This window comes from Meriones unguiculatus, chromosome 9, assembly GCF_030254825.1.
Source record: "Meriones unguiculatus strain TT.TT164.6M chromosome 9, Bangor_MerUng_6.1, whole genome shotgun sequence".
Classification (NCBI taxonomy): domain Eukaryota; kingdom Metazoa; phylum Chordata; class Mammalia; order Rodentia; family Muridae; genus Meriones; species Meriones unguiculatus.
In genome coordinates this window covers 50,499,670-50,526,287 of record NC_083357.1, presented here as the reverse complement: position 1 = coordinate 50,526,287, position 26,618 = coordinate 50,499,670, and the positions used below count along the sequence as shown (strand labels likewise).

General features: G+C 47.1%; 1 protein-coding gene across 1 annotated transcript; it reads left to right on the top strand.

The window, feature by feature from the left end:
• The first annotated feature begins 1,704 nt into the window (after positions 1-1,704).
• Atp12a (ATPase H+/K+ transporting non-gastric alpha2 subunit) lies at positions 1,705-26,242 on the top strand. Its single transcript, XM_060391147.1, has 23 exons — positions 1,705-1,788; positions 2,457-2,600; positions 5,011-5,070; positions 7,523-7,723; positions 8,554-8,667; positions 9,461-9,595; positions 9,721-9,838; positions 10,079-10,347; positions 11,280-11,478; positions 11,612-11,721; positions 13,080-13,214; positions 15,832-16,024; positions 18,063-18,238; positions 19,056-19,192; positions 21,019-21,169; positions 22,128-22,296; positions 22,382-22,536; positions 23,578-23,701; positions 23,875-24,020; positions 24,396-24,529; positions 24,697-24,798; positions 25,313-25,404; positions 25,588-26,242. The coding sequence occupies exons 1-23, from the start codon at positions 1,780-1,782 to the stop codon at positions 25,614-25,616; spliced, it is 3,102 nt and encodes a 1,033-aa protein (XP_060247130.1). The 5' UTR covers positions 1,705-1,779; the 3' UTR covers positions 25,617-26,242.
• The last annotated feature ends 376 nt before the right edge of the window (positions 26,243-26,618 follow it).

Here is a 26,618-nt window from a genome sequence, read left to right as displayed (position 1 = left end):
ACCCCTGGGCAGTTTGCCTCCTTCAAAACCAGTCTGTCATGGAGAGGCCATCAGAACGAGGGTTCGCAGAGTTTCTTTACCCAGAATATCTTGGGTTATATATAATCTCCAGCCAGATGAAGAGGAGTTTGTGCCTGGGGGGGGAATGCAATACCTGGGCCCGGTGGTGAGGATCTCTCCTGCACCCGCGGCACAGTTATCTGAGGACTGCGCTCCTGCCGGCACAGAGGGACGCTCAGGAGACTAGAAGCAGCAAAGGCTGTGGCCCCTTGACTGTGGCCCCTTTCCTTTTCTTCTTCGGTGGAAATCAAGACTTGCAGACATCACACGACATCGGGGGCTGCTTCGCGGGCCACAGAAGGAGTCGAGACTGTCCCTGGCTGAAGTCAGGAACTGTGCGGGACCCAGCAGCTGAGCGGTTCCTTCTTATCAGCAATTCTTTCTTCCAAATAGCATTCCCCGCTGGAGGAACCAGAAAAGACAACGTAGAGCTCTGCGGAAGCCCGCTGTGGCTCTAGTCTGGATTAGAACCTAAAATCTCCTCGACTCTAAACGATCGGTGGGGTGCGTCCATACACCAGATATCCCAGCGAGTCTTTCCAACTCTTCAGATTTAAGAAGTGGAATTCATGCTTGTGTTCCTGGTCCAGAGTAGGAAAACCCTAGATTTCGAATTTTGCGCTTTGGGACTGCAGGAGGACGCGGCGGGGCCGGGGCGGGGGGGGAGGGGGTGGGGGAGTGCAGGAGGGAGCAGTATTAGGGAGCACAGACCCACAGCCTGGGTCTGCCCACCGCAGCTTGTCCTGGGAGCTCTGGTCTGACCTTCTTAAAGCCCCTGCGCCTGCTCCCAGGTTTCCGGGTCCTCTCTACTTCCAACGTTGTTTCAAAACTCCGGGTTTTTATTTCTTCTCTGGATCTTTACAGAGTAATTCGGCTGCTCCTTGAAGCTTCTGACGGCCCTCCGGGACGGCTCCGAAGCCTCACTCACCTAAGTGCAAGCCAGTATCAGTGTTTATTGCCAGGTCACTTTAGATATAGCTACCTGCTGCTGGAAACCGCAACACGCACGCCCGGTCCCCTTTACACTTAAAAATAATAACAACAACAACACAACAACAACAATAATAATAAATTCCTTTATTGGTAAGGAAACTGCATTTTTAAAAGAAAGTGGGCGTGGGTTTTCATAAAAGCTCCACGGGGCGTGGATGCGCCTGGGGCTTGCAGGAGCCCGGGTCCGACTGAAGCTCCCGGGCTTGCACGGGGCCGCACGCCCCTGGCGCGTGCCACCGCTGTTGCGCCACTGGCTGAGCCTGGTCGCCGGACCCGCCCTAAAGGAGCCCCCGGGTCTCCCAGCCATACACCCTCCGACCTCTGGCCACCAATCCCACCCCACCCAGGCTTGCGCTCCCTCGAGTGTTCTACCCTAGGGACGCCCCGGCCCAGTGAGCTGCACCGGCCCAGGTTCGTGGGCGGAGCGCGCGGCATTTAAGGCGCACCCCGCCTCTCCTGGACAGCGGCTGGGGATCGGCCGCGGAGGTGCGGGCAGGGTCGGGATCGGCGCCTTGTCTGCCCTCCAACGTCGTCGCCGTCGCGGCTCGGGAACCCGGGCCTGCACACCGCCGCGGCCGTCGCCACCGACAGATCCGACTTGTCTCCGCGCACCGCTGCCCCGCGCTCCACTAAGGCAACGCGCGTCCTAACCTCGGCCGGCTCACCGCAGCGCACCAGCATACTCTGTCCTTACGTTCGCCAGCGGGTTGGACCACCAGCCACAGCATGCACCGGGTGCGTGTAGCTTCCACGTCTAGTGGGGACCTTAGGCCGCCATCGGGAAGAGCTGAAAAAAGAAAAAGAAATGCACGGTCTTGGGACAGAAGCGGGTGGACGACCTTAACACTAAACTCTCTCCCAGCCACCAAGAATGTTTATTTATGGTAGTTAGGACAGACAGCGAACAGTTAGTATAGATGTGTAGGAAGGGTCCCTAGGGTTGCCAAGCCAGCCACGCTGCACCTGCTCAGCAAGCTCCAGTTTGGAGATGACGCTAGGCTTCTGTTGGATGCTAGCTGGTCTGAAAAGCCATGCTTGCAACGAGCCTATTTGAAAGGTCACCGCTTCTCTAAGAAAAAAGGTGACACAGCTGGTGTGACCCGTGGACCAAGGTGCTGGGGAAACGGATTAATTTTTCCACCTGCCTCACCCCACAGAAGGGGTCCCTGAAAACTTGCTGCCAGGGCAGTGCCAGCGAGCCTTGGGTCTACACAGAGAAAGGAAATATTTTTGCAAGGGAAGGAGGGAGACTTCCCACAGTCAGGTCCTCACTTTCTCCCCGGGTGGGAATGAAAGGCCAGCGCCCTCCTTCCTCTGGGCATCTCCCCATCCTCTGGGAGGAACTAGGCACCTCTTCAAGAAAACCCATCTGCGGCTAATATTGCACCTCTCTCCTCTTCCAGAAAACAGAAATTTATTCTGTGGAGCTCAACGGAACTAAAGATGTCAAGCCCACAGACCAGGAGGATGACAAAAAGTTCGGGGGAATGAAGAACAAGGACTCGGAACTTCATAAGAAAGAAGAGCTGAAGAAAGAACTTGATCTGGTCAGTCTGGTGCCCCCTTTCCCTGAGAATTTGTCTCTCTAACCTCCCTCTGGTAAAGGGGAGGGGAATAAAAGCCTCAATGTCCTGGAGTACCCTGGAGGGATTCCAAACTGTTTGCTGTTAAGAGTGTGATAGTATCTTCCCTTGTTGGATCCTGCCCTTCCTTGTCCTTCTGTCACCTTCTGACCTTGCTGCCAGATTCCTGCGTTCTGCTTGGAGACAGCCCTACGTAGGAATGGGGAGCTTACCTGTAAGCGCCAGAGGCAGAACCCATTCCTCTCCTTTTCAGCTGCTTCTCTGAGCTGTAAATAACAACTTGTCAGTCTTCCCCGGCAAGAAAAAGTACTTGAGCTACAGCCTCCAAGGAGAGAAAACCAAAGCCACAGGCCTTGTGAGGTTTTACTGTGTTCCTGGAAAGAACAGCTCCAGGGGTAGAATGCTGGGCCTGGACTCCACCATCACAGGCTCAATCCAGGTCTTTCTCCAGGACTGAGCTGTAACTGGGCACAATCAAGCTAGCAAGATGGAAACTCCCCTCCCCCGGTTTCCCTATGTAAAATGGGAAATGGCTTGCAAGGTTGTGAGGGGGAAATGAGCTATGTTTTATAAGTAAGTTTCTTTATGAAAGGGCGCTATTATTACTACAAAGGAAGGATACTGGATTATTAAAACTGACCGCTTTAATGAACAGCTGCTCTGGATGTGAAATGTAAGATATCCTTTCAGGAAGGCCAGAGGGAGTTTGCGATTGTTCTGGGTCATCCGCTGGCTGACCTCAAAGCCCTGTGTTTGTAGTCCTGGGCTACATGGATACAAGTAGCACATTGAGGCTAGGCTGCCAGTTCATGACTCAGGAACTTGGCACGGTGAGAGCCTCACAAGGAACCAACAAACACTACAAATCGGAGCTCTTTAACTTTCCTGGAGAGCTTGTTAGACATTTAACAGCGCACTGCTACGCTGCTGTGTGCATGCATCCTGATAGACATCTGAGGACACAGCTCACAAGTTGAACTGACCTATGTTTAAATCTCAATGTGTCCTACAGTCGTTTTTCTCGTTCTCTTTATTTGTTTATTTGTTTTTCAAGACAGGATTTTTCTGTATAACAGAGCCATAGCTGTCCTGGGCTTGCTCTGTAGATCAGGCTAGCCTTGAATTCATAAAGATCCACCTGCCTCTGCCTCCCAAGTGCTGGGATCAAAGGCATGCACCACCATGCCCAGCTTTTATTGATTTATTTTTGGTTATTTTTCTCTTTTCATTCATTTTTATCCCCAGCACTTGGAAGGCTAAGGTGGCAGTTATCATGAGTTCAAGGCCACCAGACTGGGCTGCATTCTGAGACCTGATTAAAGAGGAGAAAAGTAATGCCTATCTGTTATAGTTGTAGAGAGGATAAACTGAGGTAGGTAAGGGCAAAGAGCAATACTAGGTCTCTGGTGTTTCAGATTGAATACACGCCTGTTTTCCCTTGAGATTACTACTTGAATATACACCTGTTTTCTCATAAGCCTGCTAATTTTTAAATTTTTATCCATATCTACTTATCTGTATTATCTTTGGATACAGGGTCTTGCTATAAAATTCGTATTGGTCTGGGACTTGATATGTGGCCCAGCTGGCCTTGGACTTTGATAGCATTGTGTGGGCCTCCCAAATCCTTAGATTACAGGCATCAACCATCATGCTCAGCTCTTCCTATAACTATGATGAGAATTTTTCTTGTTTGAGTTTTTTTAATTCTGTATAGAAAAAAAAAATCATCCCCATGGCCTGAGCCCATTTTCCTGCTTCACTGTACGAAGGGAGCCACTAGCTCTCCCTCCGCTTTCTCAAGCTTCTTACAAGAGTCCCACAGGCATGGTGCTTGAATGCCTTTGTACCTTGATCTCTGTGGCGAACGAGAGCCTTGGAACTCACCATTCTGAATGGTGAGCCTGGGCTGCCCTAATTCTCAGCAGCAGATGGAGCACCCACAGCCACAGCCTCGCTCTGCTTCTCCCTTCCTTCCTGCTCTCATCGCACATGTACATCACCTCATGCTCATCACCTCCAGCCAGTCTCAGCATCTGGGTCCAAATGAAGTACCCAACTAGCCTGTGGCTTCAAGATGAAGGTGCCAGGGCTTGCATGAACCAGAGGGCAGGCTGGGGCAAAGAAGCATCGTGTTGCTCATAAGACCCCAGGGCAGTGCCCGGTGTCTGTGGCCAGTGCGGGGTGTACTCACAGGTCAGGCAGCGACTCAGACCAGGTTCTCCTGCACTAGCATCCCTACTCACTGTACTGCCTTCCCTCCTTCCCACCAAGCGTCCTGGTCCTTCTATCCTCAGTGCTATTTCCTGTTTTCAAAGTGGGTGGAGTCTTTTGGAGCGATGTCGCTTACTGCCTTTCCTTTTGTGAATTTCAGGATGACCACAGACTCAGCAATACAGAATTGGAACAGAAGTATGGTACAGATATCATCCGGGTAAGCCATCAGGGCACCGTGAGTCTGGGGGAACAAGCGTCCTAACTGTACAAAGAGGAATGCTGGTGTGCTTGGGCTTTGGGTGACTGAGCACCACACTTGTGAAACTTTTCATTTTCTGTATGCTGTGCCTGATCCAAGGCCTCAGCCAGGCTGCTTTCCTGAGCTAGACACCCAAGCATAGACAGCAAGGGAGCTGTCTATTATATAGACCTTCCTCAAAATCATGGCCAGAAGATGCTTTATGAAATAAAATGGTGCATGGGGCTCTCTTTAATGGAGGCTACGGAGGTCATTGTTAGATGGTAAGGGCCCAGAGTCTGCCTCTCAGAGCCCAAGGTACCAGAGCACCGTGGCGTGGCCTCGGGATTTTACAAATTCCTCACTACACAGGCATCGCTTCCTTCTATGAATTCAAATCCAAGTTCAATTTCAAAAGTTTAAGCCTCTTTTTTTTAAAAAAAATCATTTGTTTATTTATTTTTATGTGTGTGTGTTTGGGGCTGCATGTGTGTAAATGTGCCACATGCATGCAATACCTGCAGAAGCCAAAAGAGGGTATCAGATCCCATGGAACTGTTTCAGATGGTTCTGCATTGCCGTGTGGGTGCTGAGGACCAAGCCCAGGCCTTCTGCAAGAGCAGCAAGTGCTCTTACCCACTGAACTATCCCTCTAGCCCAAGTGTGAGCCTCTTGAAAGAAAATGAATATTCATTTGTTCAAATGAAAAAAGAAAAAAGAAAAAAAACCTCTGTGGTTCACACCACATTGGCAGTGAGAGAGAAACAGGAGTGTGTAATGCTGGCGTGAAGGCAGCAGATTGCCAGGAAGCTTGGCATTCACTTTATATAACTGGGGTTACAATGGTGATGGTGAGAGCTTGAAACTGTGCAAGGAGAGATGGGTAATTTCTGAACAGAGGGGCCAGAACAGCCTATAGTGTCTAAAGGGGGCTCAGAATTATGATCCAGATATAAGTCTGAGGAATACCTGGGACTCAGAAAGGGTAAAGATGGGTGTGTAGAACAATCTGGGTTTGCCAGATTAACATGTGTGTGGAAAAGGCCAAAGAACGGTGAGGCAGAGAGGCTAGGGAAAGTCATCAGTGAAATCGTTACACTTTTCCATGTTGAGCTGACGGAGAGGAGATACATTAATTGTATAAGCAGGCACAACTTCTAGATGAAAGTAATCTTACAAAAAAATCAGGTCTGGAAAGAGAGAGCAGGTGTGGGGAAGAGGACTATAAAAGTAAGATAGGATTAAAATGAAAGTCCAAAGCAGGGTAACCCAGGAAGAGGGAAAGAAAGAGCAGTGGAAGGGAGGATTCAAGAGAGTTTTTTAAATGACACTAGATCTTGGTGCAAGGAGATTTGACTTAATCTCCAATTTTGTTTGCCATGTTAGAGGCAAGAGGAGGAGGTCAGGTGATGGGTGGGTAGAAGCAGAGACAGTGGTGAGTTTTATTTTGAATTATTTGTTCCAGAATCCACAAACACTAAAGTCCTTTCTGTAATGGCACAATATTTGCATGGGACCAACACACAGCCTCCCACATACTTAAAATCACCTCTAGATCATTTATATTTAATGCTCTTCAGGTGCTGTGTAAGTGAGTCTTAGGCTGTATTGTTGAGGAATAAGGAGAAGGGAAGGGGTTTGTATATGTTCAGTATGGATGCAGCCATCATAGGCGTGGCTGGATGTTTAATCCAGGGTTGGTGGAATCTGTGAGTGCAGCAGGCTGGCTGTACTACTAAAAACATCTCTGGAACTACTTCGTAGAAATGTTCAACAGTTGCTAACGAAAGAAGTTCTGGAAAAAAGAGTGCCAGGGTAAAGGGCAACTCAAAATCTAGTCACACGACAAATATTTGAGTCACTACCAAGCAAAAACATTAGACCCTAGAGCAGACTCAAAAATGAACAAAACAGAGATGTTACCTCTAGCTTAAGCACAATTAGGAAGAAAATATATCTATAAGATAGTCTCTATGAGAGTTTTTGTGGGGTGTGGTGGCATATATGTATACCAAAGCATTTGGGAGGCTGAGGCTGAAGGATTGCAAATTCAAGGCCAGTGCGGACTACGTATCAGTATCACAAAATAAAAAGTAAAAAGAGGGTTTTAGAGCTTAGAGATAGACACTTTCCTAGCTCTGAGTCCCATCCCTGGAATACCATCCAAAAGAAGAAATGTATATTGGAAACAGATGTTTAAGATGACTTAAATATTTTCCAATGTATACATATTGAATACCCATACCATACGGTACCCTGTCATTAAAAACAAAAGTAATCTTTGTCCAAAAAGAAAGGTGGGAGTTGGGAGAACAAGGCCTTGTTCACTCTCCCGGAGCCTTCTTGGGCAGTGTGAATACCTAACCACAACCCCCCAGAAACACGAAGAGCGACTGCTGTTTCTATGTATGTCTTTTCTTGGCTTTTTCAGGGTCTCTCCAGTATCAGGGCTGCAGAGCTCCTGGCTCGGGATGGGCCCAATGCCCTCACCCCTCCCAAGCAAACTCCAGAGATTATCAAGTTCCTCAAGCAGATGGTGGGGGGCTTCTCCATCCTCCTATGGATAGGTGCCATCTTGTGCTGGATCGCATACGTGATCCAGTATGTCAACAATTCTGCATCCCTAGACAGCGTAAGCAGCCACCATGGGATTTGCTTGGTTACAGGGTGAAGCCGTCCGTAAGTGAGGCCGTCGCTGGGCACAGCGCTGGGTGAAAGCTAGGGTTCTACTCCCACCAGGCAGTGAGGAATATGGGGAAGTTGGGCATCCTCCCCGCTGTGAAGCAAGTGGCATTTCATTTTCCGACGATGTAAGCATGAATTTTAGCATGAATACAGACAAACACTTATCCGTAATGAGAGAGAGAAAAATTACCATGAAGTGTTTTTAGAGTGCTCGTTCCTCAAAGCTAATCTCTCCTTTTCCCGTGGAGGACAGCTGTACCTGCTCACAACCCAGTGCCAAGCCCATAGAAAGGAACTAGCTGATACCGTGCTAAGAGAAAGGAACCAGCTCAGTTGCCAAAAGCTAGGTGTTGCATGAGGTCAATGATGTTAAGTACCAGATAGGCCCCTCTTTGGAGGACATATCCATGGTCCCTAGGCTGGCACAGGAGCAGATAGTGAATATGAGCAACAAGAAATGTTCTAGATTTTCAGATTTGGTGTGTGGGTGGGGGAGAGACAGGGGACAGTTGAATGTGTGTGTATATAAAACAAGAGACCTTAACATTAGCACAGCGTTTGTTTCCTTCATGTATACCTCATCTTCATAGCCTGAAGTTAATTCTTGGCAATGCTTTTAGCCTCTCCGTGTTTGCGACCTGTCACATGAGATCAGATAGAAATTTTCCATCTGGGAGTCACAGCGGTGCTCAGACTAGACTGTTTCAGAGTTGGGGTTGTTGGGTTAGAGGTTCTCACCCTCTGTTTATTTAACTGCTTCCTCTCCTCCCCACCCAGGTCTACTTGGGCGCCATACTTGTCCTGGTCGTTGTCTTAACGGGGATTTTTGCTTATTACCAAGAAGCCAAGAGCACCAACATCATGGCCAGCTTTAGTAAGATGATCCCTCAGGTGAGTAGGGGCCACCCAGCTCTGCTCTCTACCTCAATACTGGGTAAGGAGGTAGCCGTGGCCCCACTCCTTACTGTCTGGGACATCTTGGTCAGATTACCTCACGTCTCCGAGTCCTAGCTCATCTCAGGGTTGAGGTGATCACAGGGCTGAAGTGAGATCATGGAAAATGCTCAGTCAAGGGAAAAGCAGGACAGACCATTAGTCGCTGCACTATGTTGGTCTTGAATATTCCTCACTGACAGTCAAGGACATCCATCCAGTTTACTCTGTTTGTGGCTGTTTTTCACTTTTGTTGTTTGTTGTCCTAAATGCTCCTGTGGAGACGTAGTGCTTCTTTCTTCTCCCAAGGAATCCTCGAGTTCATAGCCAGGAAACCTCTCTGACCCTGGCTGTAAGAACTGGCGGCTAGAAGGAAAGATGCTGGGTATAAGAGATGCCTCCTGCAGCACCAGGAAGCAGGGCATCTCTTCTCTAAAGTTCCCCCATCAGAGCAGTAGTCTAGCTCTTTGTCTGGTACTCACCTGCCTGGCCATCTGGGCAGAAGGCCTCACCTTCATCATCTCCATTTATCATATCTGCCAAGCAATGGTAGACTTTTCTGGCTCCAAGAACAGACCGCAAGAAAAACTGGTTCTCAGGGTCCTGACAGCCATGTGAAGCAGTCTCCGGTTCTGCCCTCACCACTCTGGCAGCCGTGGGCCTGCCTCTCTGGGGTTTCACAGGTGCAGATGGTGGGAACGTTGCCGTGCTCCCCAGAAACTTAGGCCTCTGTCATGGCTTCCTTCCACAGCAAGCTCTTGTCATTCGAGATTCAGAAAAGAAGATCATTCCGGCAGAGCAGCTGGTGGTCGGGGACGTTGTGGAGATTAAAGGAGGGGACCAGATCCCTGCAGACATCAGACTAGTGTCTTCCCAAGGGTGCAAAGTGAGTATAAAGGAGTGCCTTCCTCAAGGAGACTGCTGGGGGCTAGCAGACACTCTCTCCCTAATTTGAAGAAAAAGTAGTCGTTAAAGTAGCTGACTTTGAATTCCTTTTGAATTTTCTCTCAGGTAGATAACTCCTCTCTCACTGGAGAATCTGAGCCCCAGGCTCGTTCAACTGAATTTACCCACGAAAATCCCTTGGAAACTAAGAACATAGGCTTCTATTCCACGACATGCCTGGAAGGTAAGCCTCTCAGGGGATGCATGCCTCACCTGTATTGCTTCTCTCTCTTGGGCATGGAGTTTTCATCTCTCCTGTGCCTTGCTGTAAAGCTTTTTTCAGGAAAAAAAAAAAAGTGCAGAATTGAGGGGGCCAGAGAACTAATGTTAGTCTCTGTGTTGTCGTGTGCTGGCTCATTGTGCAGGCCACCAGAGACGGCCGTGAGCAGAACTCGTGGAGTAAAATGTCTTCTTCCCCTGGTAGGTACGGCAACCGGCATCGTCATCAACACAGGCGACCGCACCATCATTGGGCGCATAGCCTCCTTGGCTTCCGGCGTTGGGAGTGAGAAAACCCCCATCGCCATTGAGATCGAGCACTTCGTCCACATTGTGGCAGGGGTGGCTGTCTCCATCGGCGTCATTTTCTTCATCATCGCCGTGTGCATGAAGTATTATGTCCTCGACGCCATCATCTTCCTCATTAGCATCATTGTAGCCAATGTGCCCGAGGGCCTCCTGGCCACTGTCACTGTGAGTGTGCCTGCATCCCCACACTGTGACCGTAGAGCCGTGGCTTCCCCCATCTGCCGAGCAGGACACCCTCCCTTCCAGAGACCACCATGGGACAGTCTGAGGAATTTGTTTCGTAGACTGGTTGACAAAAAGAATTGTGATGTTTCTGACATCTGGATGCGCTGTCCTTGAAACTTTATATTTTCAGGGAATCCAGCTTTAACTCACATAGGCTGTTTCAATCCCCCCCACCTGCCCCCATTAATATCCAGAGAAGAGAAACTTAAACCCCTATTTATAGAATTTCTGGAAGCAATGCATTTCCCTGATTTTTAAAATCTTCCTTTTCTCACCCCTTCTTTTTATAAAGGAGTTCAACCTCTTCCTTACCTAACCTCAGACTTAGCCCTGGCTCTCCTGTCTCCTTTTACCCAGGCCCGCCTAATTCAGTCCTTAGACAAAAGCTCCCTCCTCCCCAGTCCCCTGTGGGGCCATGAGGTAGGGAAGAGGGCTATATGCAGAGGCAGACTGCTGTCTAGGCGAAGACAGAAGAATGCTTTGAGTTCCAGGCCTCACTTCCTGGTGTTTTGTTTTGTTTTGTGGTTCTGGACAAGTGCTAGGCAGGCAATTTACCACACTTCAGCTGATTAAGCTCTCATGAATAGTGCGAGTTCCAGCCATGGCCACGTGGCCTGTCTTTGTTGCGTGTGGACTTCCAGAGCACTTTCTTCAAAGAATATAGAGATGGGGAAAGTGCCCTGTATTTAATCTTTATTAAGATTGTGGTTAATAAGGCTTTGGGGTGGGCTTTTAATTTACTAATCCAGACTTGTTGTCGTTGTAATAGCATGTCTGAACTAACAGTATCCTTGTTCTCTCCTGAAAATCAGTCCCAGATAACCTGAATTCAAAATGGTTGTTCTTAAAGTGTCTTTCTCTCGTCTTGCTAGGTTACCCTGTCACTGACAGCAAAACGGATGGCTAAGAAGAACTGCCTGGTGAAGAACTTGGAGGCGGTGGAGACGCTCGGCTCCACCTCCATCATCTGTTCAGACAAGACGGGGACCCTGACCCAGAACAGGATGACTGTGGCTCACTTATGGTTTGACAATCAGATCTTTGTGGCCGATACAAGCGAAAACCAGACAAGTGAGTATATGGAGCATTCTAGCCCAAAGGCAAGGACCAAGCAATACGTCTGTCTGAGGCTCTCTGGTCTTATGTGACCCGAGCCTGGCAAGCCCATCATCCACATTAACTACTGTCCTTTCTCTGCGTTTAGAACAAGGCTTTGACCAAAGCTCTGGAACCTGGGCCTCCTTGTCCAAGATAATAACACTGTGCAACCGAGCAGAGTTCAGACCTGGCCAGGAGAACGTCCCCATCATGAAGGTAAAGCTGCAGCCACTCATGGTCTTCTGTCACAGGCAGCATGGGGTCACTCTGTGTGTTCCACTTGTGTGCTTGATCTAGTCTCTCCACCTGTGTAAAGTTCGCCCTGGTAAGAACAGATGAGCAGAAGGATTTCTTCACTCTGTCTATCACTGAGAAATCCAAGAAAGGATGCTTGGCAGAAATCCAGATTTCTCCTCATTCCCAGAAGCAGATGTGTCTTGAATTGTCTCTCCTAAGTCCTGGAAACTATGTGGACATACACAATCAGAGTTCCTTGATACATAAATTCTATCTCCTGAAGTATAAAAATACAATTGGATGGAAATAAGGGGTCTGATCTTACATAATGGATTCTCCTCCTGTCTAGAATATGGAATGTCAAGTGGTCCTGGGACATACTCCCTGCCTTCCTTCCTCCTTGTCTACCTGTGTTCTGTGTGTGTGTGTGTGTGTGTGTGTGTGTGTGTGCACATGTGTGTGTCTTTGTCTCTCTCTGTGTGTCTCTGTCTCTGTCCGTCTGTCTCTCTCTCTTTCTCTCTGTCTCCCTCCCTCTTATTCCCTCCACTGAAGCTGATTGTGTGCCCCTGGAACTTCTGTGCCTAGCCTGGCTTCCAGTCAATAGGATGTCAAAATGTTTCCACTGACGTAGTCAGTCGTTCTACTTGTCTTTGGGCCAAGGTTTTGGAAACTATCTTTGATTTTCTTCAATCTAGAGAGCCACCAAGTTCTTGGCTTGAAATACACACAACTCCACACTTCTGTTATCACCATTCCCCCCATCTAAATCGCCAAACCATCTTTCACTAGCCTCCCTGCTTTTAGCCTTCCCCTCCATCTTCTTTATTTGCCACTGATTTTTCTTAAATACTGATTGATTTTACCTTCACCAAACTTAGCTCATTTTTTTCTTTGAGTCCTTGTTTTCTGCCACATGAATCTTGACCACAGACAGCTTTTCAGGAACCTCCATGATTTACTACACACACACCTCCACTCCTGGCAGTCTGCTTTCTAGAAGGCTGTTTTTCTGATCTTAGGTCTCCTACTCAAGCAGGCCATAGCTCAGGAAGCCCCATTCCACGACAGAGCTCCCACTTGCTCAAACTTCCTTAGTGCCTGTAGGTGGCACCATTGGCTTATGTTCTTACCATGGTCCTGGCTCAATCACTAATAGTCATAGGATGACATCCTTTTCTCTTCAGCTGGGTGCTAAATTTAGTCACCAGGTGTTGGTTGGGGTGCTAAAGGCAAGTTGGTTCATTGACAACAGTCACAAAAGAACTAGATGATGAAGAAAAAAAAAAAAAAAAAAAAACTAAGTGATGTGCTATAAACATTTATCTCTTGATTCCCAGAGAATTGTGGTTGGAGATGCCTCAGAAACTGCTCTTCTAAAATTCTCAGAGGTTATTTTGGGTGATGTGATGGAAATTAGAAAAAGAAACCACAAAGTTGCTGAAATTCCTTTTAATTCTACCAACAAATTTCAGGTGAGTTTTCCCTCACAAATGACAATCTTTGTCACTAGAACAACACTCTACCATACTCATCTATTCATTAATCCATATTCCAGACCATTCCTGGCTTCAAAAGACCTTGGAGGGGTGGGAGATGTGGATGTGCACATTGGTCAAACCAGGGCAGGTTTGCCAGTCTTCTTCTTCTTCTTCTTCTTCTTCTTCTTCTTCTTCTTCTTCTTCTTCTTCTTCTTCTTCTTCTTCCTCTTCCTCTTCCTCTTCCTCTTCCTCCTCCTCCTCCTCCTCCTCCTCCTCCTCATCCTCCTCATCCTCCTCCTCCTCCTCCTCATCCTCCTCCTCCTCTTCTTCACCAAGAAAAGACAGAAAGCTATCCCTGAAGTAGGGTAGAGAAAGACAAGCAAAGAGCTTCTTAGGGTCTGCTGTTCTAAGAACAGCCCATGTGTCCTACATGTATGTTCACACAGAGACAGACATGAAACACTCCCTGTTTACATAGCACTGACATTGTGTTAGGTAGTTTAAGTCATCTAGAGGTTATTTAAGGGACATGGGAAACGCACCTAGGTCCTGTGTAAATAATAGGTCTGGTAACATAACTATGAGAAGCATCTTAGATTTTTAATATTCTTGGGCCCTGGAGCCAATCCCCTAAGGATATGAGAACAGACTATATAAATCAGGTACTTTACCTACTTTATCTCACTGGTCCTTGTACCAGATCTATAGGTGGGATCAGCAAATCCAAATGCATAGAGTAGGAACAAAACCCTTAGATGTGTTGTGTTGTGATCACAGCCTCACAGTGTCCAAGTGACACCAACCAGTTTTGAGTTGCTAGAATACATACAGAATCCACCTACCTCGCAGAAGCACACATGTCATGCAGGCCACATGAAGAAAGCTTCCTTGAGACTGCCCTTGAAAGAGACAAGCCCTTCTGAGGACCAGCCAAATTGTGCTTTGTTTCCATTCCATAAGCCATTGGTAGGGACCTCCTTTCTACCCACTACTCAGGAAGAATGGAGCCATCAACGCCTAATTGCATCGAATCATCACAACAATAGCCAATAACCAATCACATCTATCTTTTTCAATTTGGACCAACAAGTTGCCTGCCCGGTGTCCTACGGCAGGTGGGATTTCCTACAGAAGGCCGAGCTGAGGGTGAGGGGTGTGACTTGGGCTTTGAATAATAATAAAGTGTAGTCATGCTAGGTGATTTCATCATTGCGTGAATGTGACATGTGCCACCACACCTGACTCTAGAGCTTTTTCTTTGTGGGGATTGAATGGGGGGGGGGGAGATCTCAGATGGCAAACTCTGCACATGTGTTAGGCAAACTCTGCCACTGAGCTCCGTCCTACCATTCAGAAAATGAAGGTGATAACAGTAATCGACACAGGGGCTCTTTGCTTTGGGTTAGGTTGGGTTGGGGTGAGTTTTGGTTGGTTAATTGTTTGGTTTTATGTCTTTTCTTGGTCACTGAAAAAAAAAAAAGGAAACTGGCAAAGCTATTTTCTTTCTATTATTTCTTAAGATTTATATTTGTTTTTGATAACTCAGGGTCTAGCAATTACTGATTTGGAATTAACTATTAATCCAAAAGTTGTGGCAATTTTCTTTATGTCTTATTTTCTTCAAAAAGGTTTCAAAGCTTCCTGGTCTGGAACATCTGATTCAATAGTAGAATGCTTTGCATTTACAAAGCTTTGGGTTTCAGTCCTAGAAATATTTTTTAAAAAAGAGAAAAGACACCAAGTCTCTCTTGAATGATTGTGTGTGTGAGTGTGTGTGTGTATGTGTGTGTGTGTGTGTGTGTGTGTGTGTGTGCTCGTGTGTGTTAGAGTTGTTGGATCAAAAATATTTGTGTTAAACTTGTCAATTCTGACCTATCACTGGCTTCCTAAAAGGCTGCTTGTAATGGTGCCTTCTTCACATGTCCACCATTTTCCCTGATGTGATAATAAGACTAGATCCATCCTGAAACAGAGAGAGACATGACCTGGCCTTGGCAGCTCAGCATCTGCAAATGGCTGCTCAAGGCTGGGGAGATGTCTCAGTCAACGAAGCGCTTGCCTGGCAAACACAAGGACCTGAGTTTTATCTACAGGATCCATGTGAAAAATCAGGTCAGAGAGGCAGAGACGAACCTCTGAAACTCACTGGCCAACCAGCCTAGCCAGTGGGAGATCCTCAAAAAGCAAGGTGGATGGCAACCAGGGAACAATACCTACATTTGTCTTCTAGCCTCTACACGCTCACACACATGCATGCACACATATACATGTGCACACACACATTTGCATGTACTTGTGAACCTCATACATACAAAGGTGCCTGCACCTGCACAGACACATGCACTCAGACACATACATACATATACCCATGTAGATGATAGCCAGTCCCAACTCTCACAACACCACTGTCCATGGCTTGTTCCAGCCTCAGAGGTCACCCAAATCCAGTTTTTTAATTAGTTGCAAATGGCAAAGGAGAGTCCATGCTTGGGGCTGCCATGTTCTTTGTTTGCTTTCACTCTCTGAAGGCAAGCAGAAAGGAAAGAAATGTTTCCCCTGCCTGTCCTGTAAATGACGCCATGGCTAACCTACCCAATCCATGCCCTCTCAGCTCTCCATACACGAGACAGATGACCCTAATGACAAGCGCTTCCTGATGGTGATGAAGGGGGCCCCCGAGAGGATCCTGGAGAAGTGCAGTACCATCATGATCAACGGCCAGGAGCAGCCACTGGATAAGAGCTCTGCTGATGCCTTCCATACGGCCTACATGGAGCTGGGAGGCCTGGGCGAGCGTGTGTTGGGTGAGTGGAGCAGAACTCCTGAGAGTCATGAAAGAAGGCCCAGGAACCAGCAGAGTGGCCATGGCATCACATGGATCATACAAGAAGAACAGGAGGGGCCAGAGTGTGGTTCAGCCATGGCGCATTTGCCTGACGTGATTCCCAGCACTGAGAGAGAGAGAGAGAGAGAGAGAGAGAGAGAGAGAGAGAGAGAGAGAGAGAGGGAGAGAGAGGGAGAGAGAGAGAAACAAGAGAGAGACACGTAAGAGATATTATGTTTACCCTGAGGAGAATGGGATTGCTTCCAGACATATTCAGAGGCTTTGTAGAAGAAATCACATTTTAACCTGGGCCTTGAGGTGCAGTATTTGAATGGAGGGAGGGAAAATATCCGTGTAAGAGAACTGCAAAGGCTAAGAGGAGGAAGAAAGGGATGAGAGTTATGCATATGGTAGAGCAAGTGGTCCGTGCAGTGTTGCGGGATGTCTGAGATGGAGTAGGTACAGGAAACAGGGCTAGAGGGATAGACAGAGGCTATGATGTAGAGTCCTTAAATATGTGCTAAGAAACTGGTGTTCTGCCTTACAGTTAGAGGGGAATACTGAAAGCTTTGCCATGAGGGTGAGCTGGCCAGTTATACACAGAGTTTGTAAGGATCACCCTTGCTGGAGGCAATGAGAGGAGCAGCGCTGGTCTCTTTCAGAGGTCATTTGGCTGAACAAGGGAGGGGATAGGTATCTGATACAAACAAGATGGCAGAGTATGAAGAAGGGTCAAGTGATGGGACTTTATGAAGCAAGCAAGGAAGGCCTGCAACTCCTTCGAAGCGGGCGGTGACTTCAGAGATGATTGCTTTTCTCATTTTGTGAGCAGGAAAAGGTTAACAGAGGAACTGAGATAGGGCTTCTTAGAGGTGGAAGGAACTTGAGAAATACCATCACTGAAGTGATGTGACAGGGCAGTGTGTTCCATGTGTTCCACTGTCAGAACCATGGCTTGACTGAATGGCACCTATTCAGAGCTACAGAACAATGAATTCACAGCCCATGGCTGACGATAAGGTTCATTAAACACAGCAAAAGTGCTCACCGCTTGGGTCGGAATCTGTGGAATGTGTGTTTCCACAGGATGTTTGAGTGTGTACAGCAGGGAAAATGCATAAATGAGATGCTAATGATTTAAACACACCCTACATTGCCCACAGTACCAAGCAATCTTTTCAACAAAAGATTGGCCCCCATCTGACTAGAGTCATTCTAGGAACCTTCTGTTTGGCTTCTCAGCCTGCTTACTGAAATGTGGGAAGCAGTGAGCCATGCTGAAGACTAGGTGATGTCACATGATCTGGGAGGTCTACCAGACACAGGAACGCCTTTGACCTCAAGCCCAGAGACTGATAGCCCAGAGAAGAGAACGGTTCTACCTGGCTGCTACTGGCTTCTCTCCTGGACTTATCTTGATTAGGACTGAATTTTCTACCCCTCCCCAGCGACCAAGCCTTCCTTCCCCAACTCAGGCAACAGCATGTACATGAAATGGTCTCCTTGCTCCAGCCCTCTTCCCCTGGAAAACATGCGTGCTTCTGTTCTGCCTCTCCCAGCGACTAAAGTGCTGCGCTGGGCTTTGATCCACACCGTGTTTTATTACACTCCATGTCTTCAGCTGTTAGGCCCACCGCTGACCGAGACGGAGACATCTTCAGGAGTAAAGCTTGTCTCCCCGTGTTAGTGTGGCATCTCTAGAGCATAGCACAGAAGGCCTGACAAGCACACAGGACATTACTTTTGGATGGAATTGGATGACGTATGCCTTCCTTTAAAAACACGCATTGGAATTTAAGGGATTAAACCATTGTGGCACACTCTGTGTATTGGTAAAATAGTAAAGGGCAGAATGTGCATCTTCATGCCGTCTCCCTCCTGCTTTGGGATCAGATCTAGTATCTCCTGTATGCTAAGCATGTCCTCCACCACCAGGCCACATAAAGATCTCCCAAGTCTGTACCTTCTGTCTTACTTTATCCTGGGTTCACTAACTCCAAAGCGCTTTCTTCTCCCAGGTTTCTGTCACCTCTACCTGCCAGAAGATGAGTTTCCTCAGGGCTACCCATTTGATGTGGACACCATAAACTTTCCCACTTCTAACCTCTGCTTTGTGGGGCTTCTGTCCATGATCGATCCCCCTCGGTCCACTGTGCCAGATGCAGTCACCAAATGTCGGAGTGCGGGAATCAAGGTGAGTGTTATTTTCCGCTCTCAATGCTCTATCCCTATCTAAGAACAATCTACACAGCAGACTAACAGTCTTTAGTTCTCTTCAAGTGAACACCACAATTCCTGTTTTAGACCTCTCCCTTCCCTCTGCTGAGATCCCACTGACTGTCCTCAAAAAGCAAGACAATGTGTATGGGATGAGCCAACACAGTACCTACAGTGAGAAGAACCTGCTGGTGCTATGAGAGAGGCATTATATTGCCCTAGAACAGTGTTTCTCAACCTTCCTAAAGTTTCACCACTTTAATACAGTTCCTCATCCTGTGACTCCCCCAACCATAAAATTATTTTCTTACTACCCCATAATTTTGCTACTGTTAAAAATTGTAATGTAAATGTTTGATATGCAGGATATCCGATATGTGACCCCACCCCAAGGGCGAAGAACCACTAAAACCATAGTCTTTATGGTTTTAGTACTACATTTTCCATAATCCATTTGTCTTCATGACTTGTGAGTCCAGTATGAATATCACTACTATAATTAATACTGACAAAACTGCACACAACTGTCTCTAGGAGACACTGTAGGCCCATTCACAAATGAAATGATGACAGAAGGGAAGGCTTACTCTAGTGTCCTGGGGGTTAAGTAAGAAGCCTGAGCGAAAGGGTGGTCTAGAGAGGACCAGTGCATCCCTGCATCAGAAGCAGGGGTGTCTGAGATTCAGAACTGCCCCTGAGCAATAACACAGCACTCTCTAGGCCCTTTGAGAGCAGGCAGTATTCAGCCTGCACAGCTCCTCATTACCCATAAGTTTCTGTTGTCTGTGTTCTAGGTCATTATGGTCACGGGTGATCATCCTATTACAGCCAAAGCTATTGCCAAGAGTGTAGGAATCATATCAGCCAACAATGAGACAGTGGAAGACATCGCAAAGCGCCGCAATATCACTGTGGAGCAAGTCAACAAAAGGTAGCCGCACAGCCAATGGAAGGCCTTACCCTCTGGGCCCTGTTGACGCTAAAGAGTTTGCTAGCAGGAACACCTGACTCTTTTGGCTAACACTTTCCCAGGGTAGAGCTATGTTGGCTTAATTTATAATTTACACTCATTTTTTTTTCACTGAAAAAAAAAATGAGTATCTGGTTCATGCCGAGCACTGCATTGATACTCTTGTCTGGTACATTAGAATTCGATGAAAAAACGTTGGTTGTAGCTATTCCCTATGTAAAATATAATTGCATGGCTGGGTGAACATCCAAGAGGATGTTTAGAGAAACTAAGATAACATCAGTAGGCAAGATGATCTTATGGGTCCGGCGCCACTGAATGAAAATATTGTGCAGCACAGGACAAAAGATATGGAAACCTCATGCCCAGCTTAGAAAGAGAAAATCAAAGAGTAGAGGGAATTACTTGCTATTGACCTAGTTGAACAATTAAGGCACCCCTGACAGCAAGCATCTTGGGCATTGGTTTGCACATTCAGTTGACTTTATAATGTGAAGCCCTGCAAAATGCTCTTCTTTTCTACTTGTCAAGCATAATGGAAGCTTTATTCTTTTAATCATGTGTTTCTTCCACCTTATCATTTGTTTTTTCATACATGTATTCATTCTTTCAATAGTTAGTTGTTACCTTCAAGCTTCAAGTGTAGGCTTTATGCCATACACCGGAACAGGCACTGTCCCTGCCAGTGGGGAACTTTCCATCTAGCCAGGGAGATAGAAAAATAATGGATTTAATGAGGAGGAATGACGTATGAGGCTTGGAATGACGTAATGAATCAAAGGCTTCAGAATGGTGGGTTGAATGGAATGTTACCTGTGGGATATTCTTAGGCCTGTTACCAACAGGAAAAATGGAAGTGAAAAACTCAAAACTTATAACACATAAAGAATAAGGCATGCAATGTCTTGTGCCTACAGTGTTTAGCTTAGAGAGGGCTAAAATATGCAGTATTAGTCAAAGGAAGCTGAAGCAAGACATGTCCATTTCTGGCAAGGGAAACGTGTAGGTTTCAGGGTAATGGAGCATTGGCATTAGCACTGAACCCAAGGAGTTCAGTGTGTGGGAGGGGAGAACTCCAGGAGATGGGAAGTACAAGAGCTCAAGCTGTCCTTGACCTTGCCAGCCACCCTTGACCTGTGGCTACTTCCCTAAAGGCTGTGCTTGGCCTATTGGCAAACCAAGCAGTAGATTCTGGGGTCTGCACAGGCTAGTAGAAAGTTCCTGAAGAGTTTTTTAGAGGAGTACACATTCATATCTGCAATAACCAAGAGGCCCTAGAGCTTTTTATAGTCAGCAGATAATGATTTTGCTCAAAGGCTTCAGTAAACCATTTTCTCAACACAGCACACTGCATACAGAGGGTCTCTATAAACCTGAAACAACAAAAAAAGTGTACTGCCTATGTGTATTGGCACAATAGGATTCTGGGACAGAACATAAGAACAGTGCGTGCGTGCGTGCGTGCGTGCGTGCATGCGTGTGTGCGTGCGTGCATGTGTGTGGTGTGGTGTGTTTTGTGGTGCTAGTGATCAGACCCAGGACCTAGTGAATACTTCAGCAAGCTTTTATCTCTGAGCTCTGCACTCATCCTGAAGCAGCCAGCTTTCTATTCTTCCTTGTATAGTAAACCATTGCCCCAGGAAGCACCATTCACTGTCATAGAACAACTGAAAAGGGTCTCCTGACTTAGCCTCAGCTAACATCTTAGAATGAAAACCATGCCCAGGGCTGTGTTTCAACACAAGATCCGGCTTTTGGCTTCACCTGGTCTCTGCTGGCCTTTCTAGAGAAGCTAAAGCCGCTGTAGTGACCGGCATGGAGCTGAAGGACATGACCCCAGAGCAGCTGGATGAGCTTTTAACCAACTACCAAGAGATCGTATTTGCCAGGACATCACCCCAGCAGAAGCTGATCATTGTGGAGGGCTGTCAGAGGCAGGTAGGTCAACAGCAGCTTCCCGACAACAGGGAAGGCCTGGCTCTCCATCAGAAAATGAGGCTGGGAGGATTGAAGTTCTGCTCATCCTTGAGACCATGCCACAGTCACGCATCCTCTATCTTGATTTTATCTTAAGAAGACATTCAAGCACTTGCTGCTGTCATAGGATGTAGATCCAAAAAGACTTTCCAAAAGTAAATACATAGAACCAAGAAAACAGCCTGGTAGCTATGGGGAAGTGGTTTCTGAAACACCTACAAGACAAAACACACCACTGCTCAAGTCCCATTCCTAAAATTAGCTAATATTTTTATATAAAGTACTCACATTCCATGTACCTTAAATCATCTCCAGATGATTCATAATACCAATATGTCAATGCTACATAATATCGACATATTCCTTACTGGTATTCCATACTGTTTTGGGAAAATAATGTCAAGAAAACCTGCACATGTTCAATCTCTCTCTCTCTCTCTCTCTCTCTCTCCCTTCCTCCCTGCCTCCCTCCCTGCTTTTGTTCACTGAGTCAGGGTTTTCCTATGCAGCTCAGGCTGGCTTCAAACTCACAATCCTCCTGCCTCAGCTTTTCACATACTGTAAAGCATAAGCATCACCACCATAGACAGTTGTCATGTGTTTTCAAAATGTTTCTGTATGGATGTTTGAACTTGTAGGTTCAGAACCCATCCATACGGAAGGCTGGCTCTGTCAAACATCTCCTTTTGCTTGGGAATATGTGCTAGAATTTTTGTCTTGATGTATTCATTTGCATATGCCTGTGCCAGAGCTTCTTATTCTTGCTTCTAAGATTGACCATCTTTATCTTTTTCTCTCCCAAAGAGGTCATTTGGATCTAGTAGTTCTCCAGTCTCAAGACAAAAGGGGACAGAGTGCCCTGGCAGACCTGTGGTCTTTTTGCCTGCCTCATTTCTGTTTCCTCATTGGGTCCCCTCAGGATGCAGTTGTTGCTGTGACCGGTGATGGAGTGAATGACTCTCCAGCCCTAAAGAAGGCAGACATTGGGATTGCTATGGGGATAGCAGGTTCTGACGCTGCTAAAAATGCAGCTGACATGGTCTTGCTAGATGACAACTTTGCATCTATAGTCACAGGGGTGGAGGAAGGTGAGTGGGGTCTCAGGGTCTTTCGGGTAGCCATGTTTCCTGGGGGACCAGAAGCAAGTCCTATAAAGAGACATGTTGTCCCTAGGTCGCCTAATCTTTGACAACCTGAAGAAGACCATTGCTTACACTCTAACAAAGAACATCGCTGAGCTCTGTCCTTTCTTGATCTACATCATTGCTGGGGTCCCCCTGCCTATTGGCACCATCACTATCCTGTTCATCGACCTGGGCACAGACATCGTAAGTGGTACCAAAAGGTCTTATAATAGCCCAAGGCTATAAAGGTCATATCTGTTGCCTTCAAGAGCCTCATGGTGAACAAAGGCAATGCTCCTCAAACTTCTGTACCATGGGCCACATCTCCACCTCTAATGAGCTCCCTGGTGACACTTACTCTGCTGGTCCCTAGATCATGCTTCCCAGCAGGGGACTGAAGACAAGTCAAATGTTTCAAAATGGAAACCATTTCACTCCATGTTAAGACTCTTAAGAGAAGAATCAGGGCTGGGGATATAGCTCACGGGTCTTGATCTCCAGTACTGATTTTTTTTTTCTTTTAAAGACATGAGTTTTGGCTCTCTCAAAGAATATGCCTTCATCAGTTTCAACTCCTATTGGGGAAGAAGTAGAGCCATGTTAGGTTAGAGAACCGTGATCTGGAACTGCCTCACTAAACACAGAATGAAGTGGCAGGTTCAGTTTTTGTTGTTTAGTTGGGTCTGGCTCTTGCAGTGAAGGATATTTTGTGTGTGTTTGTAGAGATTTTTCAGGGTTTTGTTTTATTTCCAACGGTCACCCATCTGAGACTCCCCCTCTTCCCGACTGTATCCATCTAAACAAAGTTCCACCAAAGCCCACATATGGCACTGGTTTACTCAGGCCAAGGAGTAAAAAAGCAACAGAGAGCAAGCTGAAGTGACAGTACAAAAGCTGCACCGGCCATGGCTCCATTCACCACTTTTGTACGCCACCTAGGTCTGGTCCCCGCTTTATGGGGGAAAGAAAAGGTTTTTATCTTTGAGGGGTGGATCTGAGATACCCTTCCTAAACAGAATGTATTTATATTCCCATACGACAGGCCCTGTAATCTGCTCATTTTCTAATCCTGCGGTGATTTTCCAAGTGTGGACCCGTTTTGCAATACAGATTCGCTAGCCCAGCCCAGACTTCCTGAAGTCTGAATGTGGGGATAGGGGTCTGTCTTTTGAGGGCTTAGTAGTAGGACCTGTGAGAGCACCACTGTTCCACAGGATTTGGTTTCACGGGTCTTTCCTTCTCTAGATTCCCTCCATTGCCTTGGCCTATGAGAAAGCTGAAAGTGACATTATGAATAGGAAACCTCGCCACAAGAAGAAAGACAGACTGGTGAACCAGCAGCTGGCTGTCTACTCTTACCTGCACATTGGTATGAGGAGGGTGTACCATCATTGGCCATCCCCCAGCCATGCCTCACTCTGCGAGATCCCTCCCAAAGAACTCATTCCAGGGCTAGGGGGATAGATGGCCCAGAAACCTCAAGGACTGGGTAGCTCTCTGGGGCCCCGCATAGCACTCCCATTTGAATCTTCCCTTTTTCAGGTCTCATGCAAGCCCTGGGAGCTTTCCTCGTATATTTCACTGTCTACGCCCAGCAGGGCTTTTGGCCCACCTCCCTCATCAACTTGAGGGTGGCATGGGAAACAGATGATATCAATGACTTGGAAGATAGCTACGGGCAGGAATGGGTGAGTCAAGAGCTCTTCAGCCAGCACCGCCTGGTCCTTCTCCTCTCTTCTCCCTGCCCACACATACTGTCAGAGAACCTCCACTTCCCTGAATGGTCGTGAGACCTATCCCTGGTAACGAGCTCTCGAGAAGACTCAGCCTCATCTCTCAAACTCCTCCCTTTTTCCATTAGTTCAGCAACTGATGTGGATGTGTAACCAATCCAAAATCCACAATGGGCTACTAGGTTAACGTCTTTTTCTTATCGTCCATTTCAAGATAATTTCTTTCTAAACACAAGGAGATAGTCTACCCTTAATCTGGGTGAAGTGTGAAAAGAGGGTCAGATTTCAGTTTTCCTCTCATGGTCTCATTTGGTCTCTACCCCTTGACAGACAAGGTATCAGAGAAAATACCTGGAATGGACAGGCTATACGGCTTTCTTTGTTGCCATCATGGTCCAACAAATTGCTGATCTGATCATCAGGAAAACCCGGAGGAATTCCATCTTCCAGCAGGGGCTCTTCAGGTACCTCCTTGCCTGAGCTCAGGGTAATGAGCCTGTCATGTGGGGATAACAATGTTCTCGGGACCCACTAACAGCCTCCGCCTTGGCCTGTGGCCTGGTCTGTTGTGTGCAGGACCACAGACAGACACATGGTCTTCAGCATCTGTTTGCTTTCGTGTGTGTTGCAGAAATAAAGTCATCTGGGTGGGGATTGCCTCACAGATCATTGTCGCACTGATCCTCTCCTACGGTCTCGGGAGTGTCACAGCTCTGAGCTTCACCATGCTCAGGTGAGTTGACCTGCAGTGGCACTCAGTAGGAAGCCCACTTCTGTTCCAAGCTATTGAGCTATCACAACCTGAATAAACACTAGGGTTCCCACAGGCTCATCCTCCAATATTCCCAGAGAGATTAAATGGATCCCATGCTGTGGAAACCCATCCTTTCAACCTTCCTATTTCCCAAAGAAAGAAAGGTGTTTTTCAGGGCTAACTGGATGGTGGCCACTCTCATCCGACAGGTTTCTTTGAAGGCCAGTGTTGCTTTTAGCAGTCCCAGGTTGGGTTCAGAAAGGCCTGAGTTGTGTAGTGTAATATATCCGCTATTTCTAGTGAAGCAGAGAAAAATAAGAGAAAGCCTTGCCCCTGCCCCTGCCCCTGCCCCTGCCCCTGCCCCTGCCCCTGCCCCTGCCCCTGCCCCTGCCCCTGCCCCTGCCCCTGCCCCTGCTCCTGCCTCTGCCATTTACCAGGGTCGGAGCTACCTCTTTGGACTAGCCAGGACTCACTTTCCTCCTTTTGTTTCCAGGGTTCAGTACTGGTTCGTGGCTGTGCCGCATGCCATTTTGATCTGGGTGTATGATGAGATGAGAAAACTCTTCATCAGGCACTACCCTGGAAGTGAGTAAAATGATATAAAGAAACTTTGTTTTTTATTTTGCTAAGCTGGAAATCAGACCGGCTGTGCACAGCAAGCAACCGACCGACGAAATGTCTGTCCACTCCAGGAATACGATCTCTGATGCTCATGCACCACCTCCCCCAGGCTTTCTGTCTCTGATTTACTGTTTCCTCTCTCTGCAGGCTGGTGGGATAAGAACATGTATTACTGAGTCCACGTCACTCACAGGTCTCCTGGTGGCATATCAGAGGTGTTCTTCTCCGTGTCTGGCTGTTCCCCAGGAGATCTCTGCACAATGTGAATGCTACCAAACCCAGCACAACAGGGACTTTCGTACAGAAAACCATGTGAAGCATCCTCATGTTTTGTATTTCAAAGCTGAGATTTAACTGTTTCTATAGGATTTAAATCTCCGTGGCTGCCTCCTTCTTTTAAATTTTGTGTGATGTTCAGATACCAGCACAAGGAAGAATGTATTTATAAATATAGGAAGCTCACTGTGCTAAATAGCCTTGTATGTCCAAGGTGAATGCTGGGGTCTGCCTTAAGCTAAAATATGATTCCTTGGGCCTCACTTTCTTACCCTCATAGAGGCCTAACACCTCCCCTCAATCCACCCAGCAAATTCTTTATTTGCTGGACTTTAACCTCAGCAGAGAGTACCTGTGATTTAAATAGTAATATTTATTTCTAGTAAAACATTGCCAACACTCGCCAGCAGTCACTTTATGTCAGTCGTGTTTCGTGTTGTAACCGTTAGACGTATTCATGTGTGACATGTATAACTATGTTGACAGGTCCAGTGAGGCCTTGTTTTTAAGTAAAAGATGTTTTCTAAAGCCAAGGGTCATTGTTGTTTATAATCCATCATCATAATTTGAGGGCGTTTCCGGAATTCAGCACTCAGGACACAGGAAGATGAAATGGGATGTCCGTTTCTCTTTGGGGTCTGTTGCTGGCCTCGTGGATGTGGTGGGTTGGTCGGATGGTTCTCTGATTTGCCCATGGATAATCTGCGAGCGTAGAGCTTTCCTCTTGAGCTCTTCCCTCACACTCCCTCAGCCAGGATTCTCTTGGGCAGCAGAGCATTAGCAAATGTCAGTTTTGCAACCTCACTGTCTGCCACGTGCTGATCTGATGGAACAAACGGCGTTTGTTCCTTTTCTGTACAGTGGTCTTTTAAACCTTCTCAGCACAGTGGTCTTCTTTGCGC